This window comes from Chionomys nivalis, chromosome 21 (assembly GCF_950005125.1).
Source record: "Chionomys nivalis chromosome 21, mChiNiv1.1, whole genome shotgun sequence".
Lineage (NCBI taxonomy): Eukaryota > Metazoa > Chordata > Mammalia > Rodentia > Cricetidae > Chionomys > Chionomys nivalis.
In genome coordinates, this window is record NC_080106.1 from 23,916,511 (window position 1) to 23,938,323 (window position 21,813).

At 37.6% G+C, this 21,813-nt stretch overlaps 1 protein-coding gene across 1 annotated transcript in view; it reads left to right on the forward strand.

Annotated features, from left to right (window-relative positions):
* Terb1 (telomere repeat binding bouquet formation protein 1) overlaps positions 1 to 21,813 on the forward strand; it is a 47,836-nt gene that overhangs the window by 25,404 nt on the left and 619 nt on the right. Inside the window, exons 12-19 of the mRNA XM_057754138.1 lie at positions 134 to 259; positions 1,438 to 1,595; positions 9,377 to 9,723; positions 14,308 to 14,372; positions 14,654 to 14,746; positions 16,216 to 16,365; positions 17,161 to 17,226; positions 21,517 to 21,639. Coding sequence (XP_057610121.1) covers positions 134 to 259; positions 1,438 to 1,595; positions 9,377 to 9,723; positions 14,308 to 14,372; positions 14,654 to 14,746; positions 16,216 to 16,365; positions 17,161 to 17,226; positions 21,517 to 21,639 — 1,128 coding nt within the window. The remainder of the gene's footprint in view (positions 1 to 133; positions 260 to 1,437; positions 1,596 to 9,376; positions 9,724 to 14,307; positions 14,373 to 14,653; positions 14,747 to 16,215; positions 16,366 to 17,160; positions 17,227 to 21,516; positions 21,640 to 21,813) is intronic.

Genomic DNA, 21,813 nt, shown 5'->3' on the forward strand with positions numbered 1-21,813 from the left:
CTTTTGAGATTATCTTTATTTTAAAGTTTAAATTATGTTCATACTTATCATAGTGATGAATCATGACCTCATGCAAAGCTTTATAAACTTTATGAAAAAATAATCACCATTTTAATTTTTGATATTTTTACAGAGGAAAATCAGTATGAACTTTTAAAAAGCAATGGGCTTCCACTAATGATACAAGCCTTAACTGAATTTAAGAATGAAGAACTAAGCAGAGCTGCCACTTATGTACTTCACAACTGCAAAAAAATTAGTAAGTTTACTGTTACTTTAGGGAAATATCAGTTAGCTTGGCATGGTACTTTAAACCTTTATCCTAACCCTGGGAGGCAGAGGAAGGCACATTTCCTATGAGTTCAAGGCCAGTATCTACAGGAGTTCCAGGCCAGCCAAAGCTACATAGTAAGACTTTTATCTCAAAGTAATTCTTGAACAGAGATCCGAATGTCTAGAATTAATCATGTAAAAAGAGGAAATGTTCCATGGGCAAATGACTCAGGCCTAAGCAACAGGTTCTAGTTTAGGAGGGAGGTGGATGTATTCAAAGAATTGATGGACAGTCTAGCTGGAGCCCAGAGAGCTGGTCATAGCTATAAGATTTCTTTGTGAATGAAAAATATGGACGTAATAAATTATTTAAAAGACTTTTAAGCATATCTATGTCCTCTAGTTTGCTTTCTACTGTTGTAATAAACATTATGACCAAAAGCAACTTGGGGAAGAAAGGATTTATTTCCATCTTACACCTTACAATACATTGTAAAGGGAAGTAAGGACAGGAACTCAAGACAGAGACATGGAAACAGGAATCGAATCAGAGGCCATGGAGGAATACTGCTTATATAGCTTGGTCAACTTGCTTTTGTATATAACACAGGACCACCTGCCCAGGGATAGAACCTCCTCCAGTGATTCGGGCCTTCCTACATCAATCATTAATCAAGAAAATGTCCCAGAGAGTTGTCTACGTGCAATCTGCTACAATATTTTCTCAGTTGAGGTTCCCTCTTCCCAGATGACTCTAACTATGTCAAATGAATGAAAAACTAACCAAAACAATATATTTTGGGCTAGAGATGTAGTTCAGTGATAGAGTATATGCTTAGCATGTGACTAACTCTGACTTTAACTCTTGTATTCCAAATAAACTACTTTAAAGCCAGTAACCTTGTATCTGGAATAACATTTTCATGTGTTATTTTCTAAAACTATGAGAAATAGAGTCTAATTTTTTACTAAGTCCTAGGCATCTGCTATGCCTTTTTTCCACTTATTTCAGTACAGTTATTGTATGTGGATATACAAATTAAAGTTGGGATGGGGTGGAATGTGTAGTTGTCCTTTAAGTGTGACAATAACATTTCTAGTAATGATAAACTCAATATTCGCTTTCCCCTATTTCTCCCTCTCCCTGCATCCCATATTACAAAGCTGAGAAATTATCTCTAAGTCTACAAGACATTTCTTTTGATAAAAATGAAGCCAACCAACAAAAGGACATAAATGAAAAAGAGAATCTTGAAGAGCACTGGAAGACAGCCAAGGAAATCATATGCAGAATAAAACAATTTGAAAGAGAAGGAAAAGAGGTTGGTTTTATCCATTTCACAGAATTAATTTCACAGAACTCTGGCAAATACTTTAAAACAGTAGAAGTTGGCATTAAAAATGTTTTTCTCCAGTTATTTTTTTAAAACGTTTAATGTAAATTTTAACAGTAGTACTTAAAGAACTCAACACTGGACATAGAACAACTTTTTGCATTTTTTCTTTATTATTAAAATAAATTGTGTGTGTGTGTGTGTGTGTGTGTGTGTGTGTGTAGTGTGTGTCTCCAAATGCCTGAAGGGGTCAGAAGAGGACACTAGATCCCCAGGAGCTGGAGTTATAGGTGGTTGTGAGCTGCCTGACATGGGTGCTGGTATTTTAGCTTATACTCTGTAAATTCCTAACTATTGAGTCATCTCTCCATATCCTATTTCTTTTATTTTTACTTTTATTTATGTGTATATGCACACCACACACTTAAGGGAGCCCTAAGAAAACAGAAGAGGGTGTCGGATATCCTGGAGTTAGGATTACAGGTAGTCATGAGCCACTTGATGTGCGTGCTAGAAACTGAACCCAACTGCAAGAGTAGTATGTTCTCTTAACCACTGAGCCTGTTATCAGCTCCTAAATGATTTATTTTAATTTAATATGCATGGGTATCTTACCTGCATTTATGTCCTTGTACTATATGCATGCCTGGTACCCAAAAGGCCAGAAGAGGGCATCAGATCTGGAAACTGGAGTTAAAGTTGTGAGCCATCAGGAAATCAAACCTAGGTTATCTGATAGAGCAATTACTGCTTTTGACTCTTGAGCCATTTTTCTAGCTCTCACAAATGATTTTTAAGGGGATGTGTGTGTGTGTGTGTTTGTGTGTGTGTGTGAGTGTGAGTGTGAGTGAGTGTGCACATATGTGAATGCCTGTGGAGGCCAGAATTGGGGGCAGATCCCCTGGAACTGGAGCTATAGGTGATTGTGAATTACCCAGTGTGGGTTCTGGAAACTAAACTCAGGTTCTCTAGAAGAGCAACAAGCTTTCTTAAACACAGAGTCATCTTTCTAGCCCCCTAAAGAATATTTTTTCAACATAGAAATGGAAAAAGGAAAGACTAGCTACATAAATGATAAAACTAAGAAATCTAACATCTGAATAATAGTTCAACAATTTTTCAAAAGAAACGATCTAATTTTATTCCCTCTTCCCCACTCCCAGACACATACATGGTCTTATGTCTAAATGGCAGGAGTATGGTCTGACAAATGCATCTGTAGATAATTCCATCATTGTACAGGCATCACAGTAAGACGGTAAAGGTCAAGAGATACAATACATTTAAGAAGAATAAGGGCCTGGACAGGGGCTTAGTAGTTAAGAGCATTTGTTGCTCATGGAGGAGACCTGGGTTCAGTTCTTAGCACACATGCAATGGCTAACAACCATCTGTAGCTCTAGTTCCAGGGAATCCTACACTCTCTTCTGGCCTTCACAGTTACCAGATATGCATGTAGTGAACATACACACATGCAGGCAAAACAATCATATACCTAAATTCAAAACATCAATTTTTACAAAATGGGGGGGTACATAAGAGTTTGCTGCTGCCTAAAACAGTGAACTATTTTATAATAAACTTTTAATTTTTATTTCTTTTTTATTAAATAGAAGGAATATACTAAAATAATGATAAAAGTATAGCATAGTAAATTATTATGGGATATTTGTATACTGTGTGAAGATATATTGCTATGATTGATGTAATAAAAAGCTGAATGGCCAATAGCTAGGCAGCAGGTTAAGGCGGGATTTCTAGGAAAAGAAAGGAGGAGGAGGAGGAATCAAGGCATGTAGGAGAAACCAGGAGGTACAAGATGGAAGAAACATAATGCCACACGATAGAACGTAGATTAATATAAATGGGTTAATTTAAGTTATAAAAGCTAGTTGAGGGCTGGAGAGATGGCTCAGAGGTTAAGAGCACTGAGTGCTCTTCCAGAGATCCTGAGTTCAGTTCCTAGCAACCACATGGTGATTCACAACCATCTGTAATGAGATCTGGTGCCTTCTTCTGGCCTGCATGCATACATGGAGGCCAAATGTTGTATACATAATAAATCTTTTTTTAAAAAGTTAAGTTAAATTTAGAAAAAAAAAGCTAGTTGAGACAAGCCTATGCTAAAGGTTGAGCTTTCATAATTAATATAAGTCTCTGTGTCATTATTTGGGTTCTGCCAATTCCTCTGAGCCTCAACCAGGGAAGGCTTTGCTTCCATGGGTCTAAGGCATTGGGTCCTTGACATAGCTGTGCCCATGTCAACAATACACATTCACTCTGGACTTACCTCACCTCTCTCCACACACATTGTTGGGGGAGAGTGCACATGTATAAGATAAGCCTGCGGAAGTCAGAGGATGCCCTTAGGTGTTAGTCCTCAGGTGCTGTCCATGTTTTGTTTGAAACAGTTTCACTTTGGCTTGGAACTTTACCACATACCCCACAATAGCTAGCTTGAAAGCTTCCAGGGATCTGCTTGTATCCCACCTGGATTACAGGTGTGCACCACTAATCCCTAAATTTTTATGGGGTTTCTGGGGATCTGAATTCCAATCCCCATGCTTTCAAAAACAGGTACTTTACTGACTGAGCCACTGACAGTTTGAGATGTAATTTTTATTCTATTCATTTGTTACCTAATATAGTCGGTTTTAGCTAACTACACTATTTGTTCTTTTAAATTGTGATAAAATATATAACAATATTTAATCTCAAACTTTTTTTTTAACTTTTTTGAGACTAGGTTTTATTTTGTAGCCCTTGCTTGCCTGGAACCTGATGATCAGGCTGATTTTATTCTTGTAGCGATCTTCCTGCTTCTTCCTCCCAAGTACTGGGATTATAGGCATGAGCACCTTGCCTATAATCATTTCAATCATTTTTTAAATACACAGTTATGTGATATTAAGTCTTTACAGTTCAGCCCCAAGACTCTCTTCAGGGTTCAAACTGGATGCTACAGGAAGAGAAAGGCACTTTTTTATTAGGCTATCTGAGGGTGAAAGAACGAATTCTCTCACTCCTTGCTTTTTCAAATCAATCTCTTTATTGTTCTGCTTCTATAAGTCTCCTGTCCTAATTCTAATTTCTCCTAGCTTCTTCTCCCTCTAGTCTAAAAACTCCCTCTCCCCGAGGAGGCTTGGAGCAATAATAAAAAATTAGTTACCTCTCATTGGTCAAAAGCACATTTCTAGGGTAAGCAGTAGGGAATTGAGCCATTGTCATGGCAACGCAAGGTTCCAAGGTTACAAGAGTATAAATGGAGGTTTCTCTCCTGCCTACCAGTTCCCGAATAAACATCCAGAGGCTTATACTAATTATAATTGCTTGGCCAATGGTTAAGGCTTATTACTAACTAGCTCTTTCAAATTAACCCATTTCTCTTATTCTATATTTTACCACAACTCTTGTGACTTATCACATCTTGCTTCTCTGATGACTGCTGGCATCTCCCTTGACTCCTGGCTATTGACCAAATCAACTTCTTTATTAACTAATGATAAAAAAATATTCACAGCATACAGAGGGGCATCCAAAACTGATTACCTAAGATATAAACCCTTAAAAGATATATCAAAGTGAAATTTAAAACGCTGGGGATTAGAATTATATAGGCTTCCAATTAAGAGAAAGTATGTCACACCAAGGAATCAGAATGGCTTTGGACATGAAGAATAACATTGAAAGTTGTAACACAATGGAGAAATGAAGCAGGACAGAAGAAGAGAAATTAAGGGCACATGAAAAAGGGAGAGTGAAAGAAACATTTTTCACTCTAGAATCTAGTTTGTTTGGCCTGATGGCCATGACTGAAGAAATTCCAACATAGTCCAGTGAGATGGTTTAGCAGGTAAAGACAGTTTGTCAAGCAAGGCTGATAACCTGAGCTCAATCGTCAGAGCTCACATAAAGGTAGAACCAGCTCTACAAAGTTGTCCTTTGACCACCACACATACACCTTGGAACTCTAACATAGTTGGGTATGGTCACTCACACCTCTGATGCCTGTAAACAGCACACCACAGATCTCATGTAGCCCAGGCTAGCCTTGAATTTTGCTATATAGCCAATGCTACCCTTTAACTCCTGGTCTCCTGCCCCCACCTCAGTGCTGGGATTACAGGTGTGTACCACAATGCCTCATAGGAGATTCTCTACAATAACAGAACTAAGTAAACCATCTTATATTTTTTACTCAAATTTTAAACTTTGCTTAATGTTTATATCTTGTAAATTTTGTCCTTTGAGCAGTGTAAATTAGAAAGCCATAAATATACCTTGAGAAGCCAACATGCCTTCAGTGTATACTACTGTCTTTTCCCTAGCATCTGCCCCTGTTGTAATTCTTTCTTTTTGTTGAGACAGAGTTACAAGGTTTCTCTGTGTAACCGCTCTGGACTCTGGATCTCCTGGAACTTCCTCTGCAGACCACACTGTGCTCAAACTCGTAGAGATCTGCCCCATGAGGGCTGGAATTACAGGGTGTGCCAACACCACTTGACATAAACATAAATCCTTAATAAGATAGCTAATTCTGCTTCTGACTCTGACGTCTGACTCTGAAATTGTTTTCTGTGACTAGGTCAAGAATGAAGTTTGCCTGAGTGGTTACTAAGAACAGAGAGCTGCTCAAATTACTGACATCAGAGCTAGGCTGAGTTGCTTGACTGCTGCAACCGCTTCAATATATTAAGGGAAGGTGATTTTTAAAAAATCTAGAATACCATGCCCAGGAAATTATCAATTAATTATAAAAATAAAAATATTTCTTAGATTTGTGTGTTCTCAAAAAAACATTGCATCCAATGTGTTCTTTCTCAGAAAGATGTAGAAGAGTAAACACCATCAAAAGAATAAAACATAAATGAAAATTAAGCTATGAAAGATACAAAAAGAATCTATAAGTTTATGCTAAAGAAATATCTCACTTGAACTCAAAAAGACAAAAAAAAGTTCAAAATGGGACATTTCTTCAAAGAAAATAACTTGCATATGAACAAATGTTCAGCATCATTAAGGAAATGCAAAAATGATACTGATTTACATCTATTAAGATGATAATAATTTTAAAAATGGAAATTAAGTTTTGGCAAGATATAAAGAAGAAGGAACTCGCGTGCAGTATTATGCACTGTAAAATGGTGTATATGCTATGGAAAGCAAAGTGGTAGTTCCCTAAAACACTAAACAAAGAATTACACTAGACTATGATCCAACTATTCTACTTCATAAGAAATGCAAGCAAGGCTCAAACAACTATATGAGGTATGTGTGTGCTTTTCCGTGTGGATGTTTATCTGTGTGTGTACTTGTGTGTGTGTGCATATGTGTAGTGTGTTATGAAAGCTGGGAATGTAGCACAGCAGTAGAACAGCAATGGCATGCAAAGCCCTGGGTCTGATCATCAAAATTTAAAAAAAGAAAAATATGTAATATATACTTATATACATAAAATCACTGTAGGGACAGGAAGTAGGAGAGTGGCTACCAGGGCTAGCAGATAAAAGAGTTAGGGGTTATTTAATGGACACAAGTTTCAGTTTAGAATGATGAATACATTCTGAGAATAGCCTTAGGGTTACTATTACTATGTTTAAACACCATGACCAGCCGGGCGATGGTGGCGCACGCCTTTAATACCAGCACTTGGGAGGCAGAGGCAGGCGGATCTCTGTGAGTTCGAGACCAGCCTGGTCTACAGAGCTAGTTCCAGGACAGGCTCCACAGCCACAGAGAAACCCTGTCTCGAAAAACCAAAAAAAAAAAAGAAAAAAAGAAAAACCAAAAAAAAAAACCAAAAAACAAAAAACAAAAAAAGCAAAAAAAAAAACCCACCATGACCAAAACAACTTGGGGAAGAAAGGACTCCTGTTTACTTTTTGCCTCTGGGCTTTTATCTTTCTCTATTCTATAGAACTTTCTTTACTTTTTATTCTGTGGCTTGCTGGGTGGCTGGCCCCTGGTGTCCTCTCTTCTTCACTTTTTCTCATTCCTTGATCTTCTTATCCCAGATTGCTCCTTCTATTTATTCTCTCTGCCTGACAACCCTGCCTATCCTTTCTCCTGCCTACCTATTGGCCATTCAGCTCTTTATTTTATGAATCAAGTGTTTTAGACAGGCAAAATAACACAGCTTCACAGAGTTAAATACAACATAAAAAAGCATATCTTTATCATTATACAAATGTTCTACAGCATAAACAAATGTAGCACATCTTTAATATATCACAACATAAAAGTTATCAGTAGGATTTTTCTTATACGTACAAGTTTTATAAAAGTTGTCAAAACAGAAATAAAGCAAAGCAAAAATTTAAAGGCTGGGCATGGGGATGTTTGCCTTTAATCCCTCTCTGGAGGCAGAGGCAGGAGTATCTCTATGAGTTTGAGGCCAGCTTGGTTGATATAGCAAGTTCTATACTAGCCAGGGCTAGTTATTTAGTCCTGGATACATGTATACACTCTAGCCAGTAATGCTCACACTGTCTGTTGCTCCACATGCTTTGAATATGTCTTGGTAGAGAAGGAAGATGTTGCAGTGTAGTTTCAATAGTTATTTATCTTATTACAATTAGGTAGAGGAATTTTTTCATATGTTTAAGAACTGCTCATGTTTCTTTTCCAATGAACTGTTTATCTCCGTTGCTTATCTTCCCATATGATTGTTGATCTTTTTCTTAGGTAGGTGTTTTTATTAGTGTCATTTAAGACTTAGCCAGATGTGGTGGTGTATGCCTTTAATCCCAGAGATCACAGGGCAGGATAGTTTACAGAGCAAGTTCCATGACAGCCAAGGCTACACAAAGAAATCCTGTCTTGGGGGGGGGGGGTATTCTCTGATATAGTACATGATTTATATGTGATGTTTTGGTTGCCATTGGTTTTGCTTCTTGCCCATTTCCCCCTCTTAGTTCATTTTCCTTCATTGTCCTTGGTCTCTAGGAGAGCTTTCAAAGTTATTTTATATGATCAAGCATATTAGGTTTTTTGTGATATAGTTATTGTTTGCTATTTAGAAAGGTCTTCTACCCCTTGAGAATAGTTTCTTTTATAATGGATATACGTTCCTCTTTTCTAATTTATCAATTTATTTTACATCTCCCCCCACATCCTCTCCTCCCAGTCCTTTGACCCAATCCCCCACCCTATACTTTCTTTTTTAACCTCTATTTATTTATTTATGGGTGTGTGTTTGTGTGTGTGTGTGTCTCACGCAAGCCCAAAGACAACTTGTGAGTCTTGGGAATCACACTTATGTTGTCAAACTTGGCACCAAGCACCTTTACCCACCTAGCCATCTCCCTGGGCCTATATAATTTCATTTAACATTTTAAAAATATTTGGTTCACTTTTATCTTATTGTTGTGTAACTATCATATAGCTACATTTCCCTCTGGGTAGCTTCTCAAGTATCCTAATATCATTTATTAAATCAATTTTTTAAAGCCGGGTAGTGGTGGGGCACGCCTTTAATCCTAGCACTTGGGAGGCAGAGGCAGGCAGATCTTTGTGAGTTTGAGGCCAACCTGGTCTACAAGAGCTAGTTCCAGGACAGGCTCCAAAGCTACAGAGAAACCTTGTCTCGAAAAAAAACCCAAAAAACAATAAACAATTTTCTTTCTCTTCCTAATGTAAGTTATCCCTTTTATTGTAAATGTTATATTAAAAATCATAAAGTTTTTATATATTACTTAAAGGAAATGTAAAGCTTATTATAAAGAAATGGTTGTATTGAAATTATTTACTTGCTATTTTTTATATTGTAGGAGAAATTACAAAGTGACCAATACAAGGATAATGCCTCATCTATGAAAATAAAAATACAGAACAGTTTGAAACGTCTCTGTGCAGATACTATTAGAGGTACCAAAGCAGAAAATAAGAATACAAACCAGTCTAGACAGCTTCACAGTTCTAAGTCCGATGGCATCACATCTAAAACTTGTGCAAATGAAAACCAAATGAAGACTCTGAAAAAGAACACAAATCCCCTTAATCCTTGCTATAGGGAGAGAATGCAAAATAAGAATTTACATAAAGCCACTTCAAGCTGCACCCAAAACTTAAATGAAAAGATGACTTTTAATCAAAAGGATTCTGTTTCTCAATCAAGGTATAGTTAATGATTATAGTGCTTATTTATTCAATAAGTATATATTGTGTGCCATGTTGTTAAGCACTGTGGATATAGGAATGGTAAACCTGGTAGTGGGAGGAGTCTAATGTAGGAATTCTTTTTGTTTCCTTTTTTTGAAATGTATTTATCCTTTTACAGTTTCATACATATAAAATGTACTTTATCTTGTTTCCCTTTCACAGTATTCTTATCCTCTGCCAATCCCTTTTTTCTTCCTAGTAAGTGCCCTTCCTACTCCCAGGCCTTATAGTGTATGTGCTTGTGTGCCTCACTGTCTTTCATTAGGGTTGCTTGCCATGAGCACGAATGGGAGAGGAAAACAGTTGAGACAGGATCTCCTAAATCCCAAACTTGTGTGTAGCTGAGAATGACCTTGAAATTCTGACCCTCCTACTTCTACCTCCCAAGTACATTACAGGCAAGTATGACCACACCCAGGTTTTACAGTGCTGGGGATTGAACCCATGACCAGTTGACGCTGGATAAATACTCTACCAACTGAGCTACATCCCCAGCTCTAAAGGTTGCATTGTTGTTTGTTTCCTTTTATGAGACAAGGTTTCTTTGTGTAAAAGCCTTATCTGTCCTGGAACTCTGTAGACTAGACTGGCCTCAAACTCTCAGAGATCCACCTGCTTCTGCCTCCTGAGTGCTGGGATTAAAGGTGTACATCACCATTGTCCAGCGTTCTAAAGTTTTTTTTTAAAAAAATAATTTGAGTGAGGAAGTATGGATGCTAATTTATCAAGGACTTTGCATGTTGTTCTCAGAATATGGAAGTTTAATCCACAGAATGTGGGGAGCCCATGAAGACATATTTGCTTATTTTCTTTTTTGAAACAGGGTCTCATGAATACAAAAACTGCCTTCAACAACCTATGTAACTGATGATGACCTTGAAGTTACCTTTATGTGTACTACTATCCCAAGTTTATATGATGCTAGTGATCAAAGCCAGGGCTTCATGCATTTTAGGCATGCATTCAACCAACTGAATTATGTCCCAAGTTCCTGAAGTTGTGTTGGATAGTTTTATGCCAACTTGACTGACACAAGCTCAAGTCATACGAGAGGGAGGAATCTCAATTAAGGAAATACCTCGATAAGATTGGGAATGTATGGAAGCCTATAGGACTTTTTTTTAAAAAAAGAATTAGTGGGGGCTGGAGAGATGGCTCAGAGGTTAAGAACACTGACTGTTCTTCCAGAGGTCCTGAGTTCAATTCCCAGCAACCACATGGTGGCTCACAGCCATCTATAATGAGATCTGGTGCCCTCTTCTGGCATACAAGCATACACGGAAGGAATGTTGTACACATAATAAATAAATCTTTTAAAAAAAAAAAAAAAAAAAAGAGTGGTTTATGGGACAGGGCCTAGTTCATTGTGAGTTTTGCCCTCCCTGGGCTGGTGGTCCTGGGTTTTATAAGACCGTGCAAGCTATGTAAATGATCAGGAATCACAAATGCAAGTACAAACAACAGAATACAAGAGATGGAGGAGAGAATCTCATATTTGTATTTATCTTGTACCTCCTACCCAATCCACCAAACGTAACTTGAAATTTAGTATTCGCAAAAAAATTAATAAAATTCTTAATACCAAAAAAACAACTCAAAGTCTCCAAATTTTTAAGTAGGATTTCAGTATTGATTTTTTTTTGTTAATGTAGCTTATAGAAAGCAAAGCATAGATTTACACAGGGCTAGAGATTAACAATAATCATTGTTGGCCAGGTGGTGGTGGCACATACCTTTAATCCCAGGATTCAGGAGACAGACGCAGGTGGATCTCTATGAGTTAGAGGCCAGCTTCGTCTGTAGAGCGAGTTCCAGGACAGGCTCCAAAACTATACAGAGAAACTTTGTTTCCAAAAAACTAAACGAACAACAAACAAAACCAAAATACCAAACCAATAATCATTGTTAATATCTGTGGTAGTGTGAAATTGGTCCCCATAAAAGGGTTAGTTATGACAAAAGGGTTAGTTATGACTAAAGGATTAGTTATGACTAAGGGTTAGTTAAATTGGTGGGGTCTGTGCCTAGTGTGCACAAAGCCCTGGGTTTAATTCCCAGTACTGCATTCAGTAGTCATGACACATGCCCATAATACAGCACTCAAAGTGAAGCTAGGGAGATCAGGAGCTCAGAGCCATCTTCAACTACAAGTCGAGAGCCAGCGTGGGCTGTGTGAGACTGTCTCAAAACACAAAATAAACATATACCTTGCTATATCTTTTTTTCTCTTTTAAATATTATATTTATTTATTTATTTATTTTCATTTTATTTTCTGTGTATGGGTATTTGCCTTCATGTATGGCTATGTACTCTATGCATATTTGGGGCCTGCAGAGAGGCCAGAAAAGGGTGTCAGATACCCTGGGACCTGAGTCACAGATTACTGTGAGCTACCCTATGGGTGCTGGAAATTGAACCTGGGTCCTCTGGACATGGACTACTTAACCACTGAGCTGTCTTTCCAGCCCCCCATCAACGATTTATTTGCCAGACACAAATGTATGGTTTCATATATGGAATATTTTTTTTGTTGTTTTTCTGAGATTAGATCAGGTTGACCTACAACTCATGACACTCCTATTTCAGTCTCCCAAGTGCTGGGATTAGAGGTATATGTCCTATGCCCAGTTTACAAATGGCTATTGTCTTAGTTAGGGTTTCTATTGTTGTAAAGAGACACCATGACCACAGCAACTCTTATGAAGGAAAACATTTAATTGGGCCAGCTTACAGTTCAGAGGTTTAGTTCATTATGATAGGATATGGCAGCATGCAGGCAGACATGGTGCTGGATCTGTACCACACTGAACATAGCTTGAGCAAAGGAGACCACAAAGTCCACCCCCACAATGACACATGTCTCCAGTAAGTCCACACTCATTCCAACAAGGTCATGCTTCCTAATAGTGTCACTCCCTATGAGCTTATGGGGGCCAATTGCATTCGAACTATCACAGATAATGACAGTGATTATTGTTAGATTATTGTTTGCTATCCTGTCCTCCGTGTTCTTCTCCCACTGATTTTTCTCTCCCTTTTGGCCTTCATTTCTTCATTTTCTTCCTCTTCCTCTTTTTTTTTTTTCTTGAAATCAAGTCTGTATTCCCAGACTGTCCTTAAACTCACTCTGTATTAGAGGGTGACTTTGAATTTTTTTATCCTTCTATAATACTAGGGATTGAACCCAGAGCTTCACAAATGCTAGGCAGACACTTTACCAGCTGAGTTACATCCCTAGTTCATCTTTTCTTCTTTTAAATTTTATTTTTTTTCTGTATTCTTTTTTTTAGAACTCAGACTATTATTCATTGATCCATTTCTCCCACTTAAATACTTTGTCATATGCTAGGAATCAAGCAGGTGTGTGTCCTTTACCACATAAAGTGAGTGTATTAACACATAATTCCAGCACTTGAGAGGTAGAGGTAGAAGGATAAAAAATTTCAAAGTCCATTTGATTAGTTTGTCACCAAGGCCAGCTGGACTGGGACTGAACGAGCATATGATCAAACCAGACTCTCTGAATGTGGCTGACAATGAGGGCTGACTGAGACGCCAATGATAATGGCACTGGGTTTTGATTCTACTGCATGTACTGGCTTTGTTGGAGCCTAGTCTGTTTGGATGCTCACCTTCCTAGACTTGGATGGAATGGGGAGGGCCTTGGACTTCCCACAGGGCAGGGCACCCTGACTTCTCTTAGGACTTGGGGGGGGAGGGAAATGGGAGGAGGTGGAAATTTTTAATAAATAAATTAATTTTAAAAAATTTCAAAGTCACACTTTTTACAGAGCAAGTTTAAGGTCAGTTTGGGATATAGGAAACTTGGGTTTTTTGTTTGTTTTGTTTTGTTTTGTTTTTTTAGAGGGAGGGGAGCTACATCCCTAGCCCTCTGTTAGTGGTTTTTTTAAAAAATAATATTTTGCTTATATCTTCTTTTAATCAATGTTTTTACTCTCTGGAGAGTCTTGTTTACTTCTACAAATAAGACACTAACTATTGCAGACCCTACTTTAGCCAAATTTGTTGGTGTGGTAGTCAGCTTTCTGCCATTATTACACAATACCTGAGGGAATTAACTGTTATAGAGAATAGGTTTATTTTGACTCATGGTTTGGGAAGTTACAGTCTGAAATGGTGGGCTAAGTGCCCTTTGCTTTGGGGTCTCTAGCAGGGGCAGCATAGAGGGTCAGGAGCATCTGTTGGAGCAGACTACTTATCTCATGAGCTAACAGAAACAGAAGAAATAGGACAATCCAGGGTGGTACAGTCCCCTTCAAGAATGTACAGCTGGTGACTTTAAGACCTTGTATAAGGCCCCACTTCCTAAAGATCTCCAAGTCTCCCAGTAGTGCCAAGCTGAGGATCAGGGCTTGAATGATGGACCTTGGGGGGCACACTTGACATTCAGATTATAGTAGTAGGTTTTGGAAACAGCTCCATCTGCCTGCCAGACATTCAGAACAACAATACTGTTTAAAATTTCCCCGACACCACAGAATCTTTATTTCTATTAATGTAGTGTTCATTTTCTTTTAGTGACCATGTTGTTAAACATCCAATTCACACTGTCAAAAATAGAAAGCAGCAGGTACCAGTAACAGGTATGATTTAAAATGTTTCTTCTTTGGTATTTCAAGAAAATAGGTATTTGGATGACTGAAACTCAAATGTAAGTTAGTATATTTGTTCTGTGTAAGCCATACTTTTGTCTCTGGCCTTTATTACCATTTATTCTTATCCAGGATCTTTCTCTTTATCCACTAAGATGACTAGATATGTAGTCGTGAGAGAAAATGTATGGAAATCTAATGTTTAATAAACATTATAAATTTCAGAACCTTTTCATTAAACAAAAAAAATCAATGTTTTGCATTTTTTTCAGATCCATTTACATTGTGTTTAGACATAATAGATAAAGAAGTTGGTTTTCAAGCAACTGACAAGTCTTTCAAAATGTTGAAATACAAATGCTCAGGTGAATATCTTTTAATTATAATAATTATATAATTGAATCTGTATCTGGTACTTACTGGAATTTTTAACACTTCTGCCTTATGATTTAATTTCATCTCTTTTGAATATATGACAATCTGAAATTTGAAAGCATTCAAATCAATATTGTCTATTTTGCATTAGGTCATGCCCACATGAGTAAATGCAATTACTATGTCTATTATTGTTGTTTATATCACAACACTGTCTATAACTTTAAATGAGCAAGATAAATATGTTTTCAGAGAATAGAAAAACATTTATTTTATATTATGCTCTAAAAAGGTATTAAGTATTCCATATATAGTTTTATATTGCTAGTAAATTTATTAATGTTCCTAGTGTCCCATGCCCCACTACTGATTTTTTTCTATAAGATTTTATTGCTCTGATCTAAACTTTTCTCTTCTTCACATCCTACAATTTTCTCTTTTATTCTTTTTTTTTTTTTTTCCAAGCAGGGTTTCTCTGTGTAACAGTTCTAGCTGTCTGTCCTAGAACTAGCTCATTAGACTAGGCTGGCCCCAACGTAGTCTGCTTGCCTCTGCCTCCTGAGTACTAAGATTAAAGGCATGCACCACCACTGCCCAGCTTCCTCCTTTCTTCATGTTCACTGTTCTATAGAGAAAACTGAGGTTTCATGTTCAGTTCAGAACATCAGTATTGTATTTTAGATGAAGACTTTCATCTGTTACTCTGAAGCTGATGTATAACCATATACAAATCCCATATCATCTCTCGTCAGTTTAATATAATTGTAAACTCTTTCTTTTTTCTTTCTTGTCTTTCTTTCCTTAGCCCTTTTTCTTTTTCAGAACTGAACCTAGGGCTTTGCACATGCTAGACAAGCACTGTACACCGACCTGTAGTAGCCCTTTAATTTTTTGTCTTGTTTTGTATTTTTGGGTTTTTTTGTTTTGTTGTTTTTTTGTTTGTTTGTTTTGAGACTTGTTTTCACAAAATTGCCCAAGCCAGCATTGAACTTGCAAACCTCTTACCCTCCTGCCCTGGCCTCCTACGAACCTTCGATTGTAGACATATGTTGCCACAGTGAGTTGGATGCTTCTTTTCTGAGTGATTGTAACCTCTTATTTCTTTGTATTTATTTATTTTTTTACTCTCTGAGATGAGTTGGGGTTTCTTGAAATACTTCATACATTTCTAATTTTACTTCAGTTTATCATCTTAGAGGTTGTCTACTTTCTCTTTTTTTGGGGGGGGGCAGGTTTCAAGACAGGGTTTCTCTGTAGCTTTGGTGCCTGTCCTGGAACTAGCTCTTGTAGACCAGGCTGGCCTTGAACTCACAGAGATTTGCCTGCCTCTACCTCCCGAGTGCGAGTGCTGGGATTAAAAGCGTGCGCCACCACCTCCTGGCATGGTGTCTACTTTCACAGCGTTATTAGTATATAATTTTAAAATATCTATATGTCAACTTAATTTATTTTCTTTCAGGTTGCATAGCGGTAAGAAAATTACTCAACAGTCGAAATTTTAGCAAGCTTTTGCACTCTTGTACATACCAATGTGATTATCATAAAGTCATTATGGAAGCTGAAGATAAATATAAAAGTGAATTAAGGAAAGCACTTATCTGTGACAAAGGTAATTAATTTAGCAACTTTAACTGTAATTATGGCTACACATTCTGAACTATCATCTAAAGTATTAGGTATATTGACTAGAGAGTGTAAAATACTGTTGAAAAGAAAAACCTATCTCTGGATTACCAATAACTTAAGATATACTAGAGTAGATTTAGTCTATAATGACTTAAAAATTCTCTGTAAACTGGGTATGGTGGCACGCACCTGTATTCTCAGCCTTTGGGAGGTAGAGGCAAGAGAATCAGGAATTCAGGGCCAGCCTTAACTATACAGAGTTTGGGGCCACCCTGATCTTTCTGATACTCTGCCTCAAAAAACAAAAAGAGATCTAGGTGTGGTGGCACATGTCTTTTATTTTCAGTACTTGGGAAGCAGAGTTAGGCAGATCCCTGAGTTCAAGGACAGCCTGTTTTATATAGCTAGTTCTTGGACAGCTAGGGCAACACTGAGAAACCCTGTTTCAAACCTAAAACCCCAAAAAAGTCAGTCTGGGGAGATGGCTCAGCAGTTAAGAGCGGTTAACTGCTCTTACAGATGGTCCAGGTTCATTCAGTCTCAGCATCACAACCATCCGTAATTCCAGCTCCAGGGAATCAAACACCCTTACACACACATGTAGTATGCATACACACATGCAGGCAAAACACTCACACACCGTAGGAAATATAATAAAAAACAAAATTACTTCTAGTTCACTTAAGGATTCCTACTAGAAGAGGGTATCTAGAAGAGTAGATATATGACTACTTAGATTGATATCCTAAGTATACTAAATGTTTTCTATATTTTTCAGAAATTTTGCTGACCCCTCGTAGAAGAAGACATCTTAATCAAGTGTCTACTGCCTCTGAAGGACTAAGTGAATATATTTAATTTTTAAATAAGCTTAAATCCTACATATTTCTAAAAAGAGAGCAGATCAATGACTGTTCTCATTAACTAGTTAAAGTGATAACCCTTGTCTTATATGAGATTATACCTACTGAGAAGAGACAACCTTTTCCTCTCTATGGTGTTTGTTTACTTGCTGCCTGCCACCTGGGGAATTCTCTCTAGGAAACAGGCATTCCTTTTTATTTATTTATTTTTAACTGGCTTTGTAGATTTTATTTTGGTTTTATGTGTATGATTAGTTGCCTGCATGTATGTATGTGCACCAAGTGTATGTAGTGTTCATGGAGGCCAAAGATGATGCCAGATCTCCTAAAACTGGAGTTGTAGAGGATTGTAAGCCACTATGTAGGTGCTAGGAATTGAACCCTGGTCCTCTCGTGCTCTTAACCACTGAGCCTTCTCTCCACCCCTGACATTTATTAAACATCAGATACATGTTAGGTGTTTTATAGATATTATGTCCTATGATTGTGTTAATTATCATTTAGAAATCACAGGACTTAGATTCAAATGCAAGACATCTAGAAATGCTTGTTATATCTGGTTCAAATTTCAAGAAAGTTATTCTGTATACAAGTACTTCAAAGAGACATTATAGAAGGCTTCTGCTCATAACTACTGAATTTTAAACAATAAAAATTAAAGAGACAAATGGAGTAAGTTAAGTTTCTCTTTTAAAATAAAAATCCTTAGTAAGTTAGCTTATAGAATGCTAAGGAATGGGAGATGAGTCAGCTGAAGGGCTTGCTGTACAAGCGTGGGACCTGAGTTTGGATCTTTAGCGTCACATAAATGCGGGACATGGGGGTACATCTGTAGTTTAGTGCTGGCAGGGCAGAGACAGGCAAATACCTCCCTGAACCTACAAGCTATCCAGTCCTGCCAATAGGTGAGTTTCAGGTTCAGCTAGAGAACCTGTCTGCAAGATTTAGGTGGCAAGCAATAAAAGGAAGAAACCCAACATTGACCTCTGACTTCCATACATACTGATTGATTGATTGTGTAATTTTAACTGTAAGGTTAGTGTTTTTCACTTTTTATCATTCCAAATTTATCAGCGAGATTTCAAGAGTGTTATCATTTTCTTCTAACCCTAGGAAACTGACACCTTCAGGTTAAGAAAGTGCAGTGCCATCTCATTAGTGTCACCTGGAGATTAGTAATATCAATGAAGATATTCTTGTTTATTACAGATTGTGAACTTGTGTATTCCACAAGCATTTTGTCTCATTTAGCATTTATTTGCTTATTTTCACTGCCAAACCTTGAAAACTACTTAAAATTCACTTTATATATCTTGAGTCTTTCTCTGCATTAAAAGTTATTTGTGGAGCTGGAGAAGTAGTTCAGCAGTTGAGACTGCTTACTGCTCTTGCACAGGCCATGGGTTTTATTCCCAGTACCCATATCAGGTGGTTCATAACCACCTGTAACTCAAGTTCCAGGGGATCTGACACCCTCTAGTCTCTGAGGGCACCTGCACTCATGTGATGCACCTAAACTTATGTAGACTCATACATATACATAAAAATAAATAATTTTTTTTTAAGTTTTCATAGCCTGGTGGTGGTGGTGGCGCAAACCTTTAATCCCAGCACTTGGGAGGCAGAGGCTGGTGGATCTCTGTGAGTCTGAGGCCAACCTGGTCTACAGAGTGAGTTCCGGGACAGCCAGGGTGGTTACACAGAGAAAACTTGTCTTGAAAAAACAAAGAGAGTTCTTCATGTAGAGGCAGGTGTGGTGGTGGTGGTGTGTTCCCATAATCCAAGCCCCCAAGAGGCAAAGGCATGAGAATTGCTGAAATTCAAGGCCAGCATGGTCTACATAGCAAGTTGCAGACCAGCCGGAGCACACACACAGCCAGATCCTGTCTCAAAAAGTAAAATATAAAACCAACAAAAAGGTTGTTTTTGTAAGTTAAAATTAAGTACAGTGCCACTCTTTTAGATACTGAGTAGCTCAGTCTCCTAAATGCTGGGATAGCAGGAATAAAGTGCTGTTCCTGGCAAGGAATACCAATTTTTCCAAGTAATAGTTTCTGTAGTAGCTATTACAAAATGGAAACTTTGTCCCATACAGACATGTTGCACTTAGAAATTTTGTTTAGTTCAGTATGGTGGTACATGCCTTTTATCTCAGCACTCAGGAGGTAGAGGCAGGTGGGTCTCTGTGAGTTTGAGGCTACAAAATAAGTTTCAGGACAGCTAGAGCTTTTACAGAGACTTTGTCTCAAAAAAAAAAATGTTCTTGGCAAGGACTTGACATCAAATTATCAATAGATTTTTTTTTTAGTAGTATCTTCAATGTAAATAAATAACTAAAAATTAGTCTATAATTTATATTGAAAAATAATCAGCAAGTCTCATGCAAATGGGCATAATTATGGTTATATACTAATTATGTAGAGTAATCCTAAATACTGTTATGTAACATTGACTTCAAATACCAAATACTTATTTTAGTAGGTTAGACTTAGTTAATTGAAAATAAAAATAAAAAAATAAGCAGTTAATAATTTGCCGGCTTGGCCGGGCGGTGGTGGTGCACGCCTTTAATCCCAGCACTCGGGAGGCAGAGACAGGCGGATCTCTGTGAGTTCGAGACCAGCCTGGTCTACAAGAGCTAGTAAAACCAAAAAAAAAAAATTTGCCGGCTTTGTTAGAATTTATAAGAATATTTTGAGGAAGTATTAATTTGACTCTTAATCTCTCTTTTTGCTTTTTGTTTTGTTTTTTGTTGTTTTTCTGCAGCGGTGGGCAGGGTTTCTCTGTGTTGCCCTAGTTGTCCTAGAACTCACTCTGTAGACCAGGCTGGCCTTGAACTCACAAAGATCCGCCCTGCCTCTGCCTCCCAAATTCTGGGATTAAAGGTGTGCACCACCATTGTCCAGTTTAATCTCTCTTTTAAGTCAAACTATGACTATTTAGTATGTGACCATTTTTCCCCCTCTTGATTACTTTCCCTTTCATATTAGGTGTCTCACTACCATTCATTTAACTGTAGTTTATACATAGACTTGAGCCTATCATTTTGAGGAATACCATGTAAGTATTGATGACTCCTCCAAAGCTCTTTTTAGGATGACTTGCTGTGTTGAGAGAATATGACAAGTAAAAATTTCTAGAATTAAGCCCTCTTTCTCATTTTCTTCTGTAACACACAGTGGATATTAAGAATAGCACTGAGGCTGGGTGTGTGACTCATGTCTCTAATCCCAGAACTAAGGCAGAAGGCTCATAAATTTGAGGCAAGTGTGACTATATAGCAAGACTTTCTAGAAACCTAAATAATAATAATATTTTTTAAAATTGTACGCAAAAGGCCATGTAGTGAAGCCTTGAAGTGCAGAGTCTTTTTCAAAACTACACAGTCCTCTGCTGTAGAATTTGTAAGTCAGGAAAATGGTAGTATTGGTGGAAATGGGGAGCTTTATGTGAACAACTTTTAAGGCCTTAGTATCCTAAAAGTTATAACCTGCCTAGTCCTGATTACAAGGAGATCAAGTCACTTTATCAAATGAAACTTCAAAGAAACTTTGGGTAACAATAGTTTTCCAGAATTCCCAAAACTAAGGTGTAACTTCATATACAAGTTTTGAGATAGTTTTATTAATAAAAACTTTTCTCTCAATAAGTACTGGTGATTGCCTATTGTATCTGAGATGTTGTTCTGAACCTGGGCAATACAGTGGTAACTAAGCTACTCAGAAGTCTCACCCTTCATGGAGCTTGCATTTTAAATAACTACTACTAATAACACTGACTTCTCAGCTTCTGCTGGAAGATGTTCTCTTTTGTTTTACCATCGCATTTACCTTAGGAAGGTAGACAAATGGCCAGCACTGTTTGCTTGCAAGTGTCAAATTTTATGCATCCATCCCTTATATAGTAAGTAGCATCCTCAAGCAGAAATGCTGAAACACGTCTCTCTGGCATCTGTCTACAATGCCACACAAGTTATTACTGAACTCCAAAGTGGGAGGAAACCATTCTTGGGACTGGAGAGACAGACCAGCAATAGAAGTGCTTGCAGCTAAGCTTGATGACCAGAGTTTTATCCTCAGAACCCATATCAAAGTGGAAGAAGAGAACTGACTCCACAAAGTTGTTCTCTGTTCTCCACATGCATGCCATGGCATGAGCGTGTCCATACACATCACACGCACACACAGTAATAATAAAACTACTTCTTTATAATAGTCACCAGGAGATAACTGAAATAACTGTTTACCAGCTGTGTATTCTTTCTGTTACAGAAGCTATTCATCAAAAACCAGATAGTCAAAAACTTCCGGGTTTGGAGGAACATGCCCATAATACCAGCATTCCAGAGGCTGAGGCGAGAAGATTCCAAGTTCCAGGCGAACATGGACTACATAGTGAGTTTGAGGCAAGCCCATGCTACATAGGAAAAGCCTGTCTCAGAAGAAAAAAAGTGAAGAGAAAAGAAAACCTACAGACTTCTTTTTCCATTATGTAACCCTTCTTGCTTTCATGTTTTGATAAGCTGAGCACCTCTTATAGACAGTACATTTGTTTTATTTTTTAAGTGA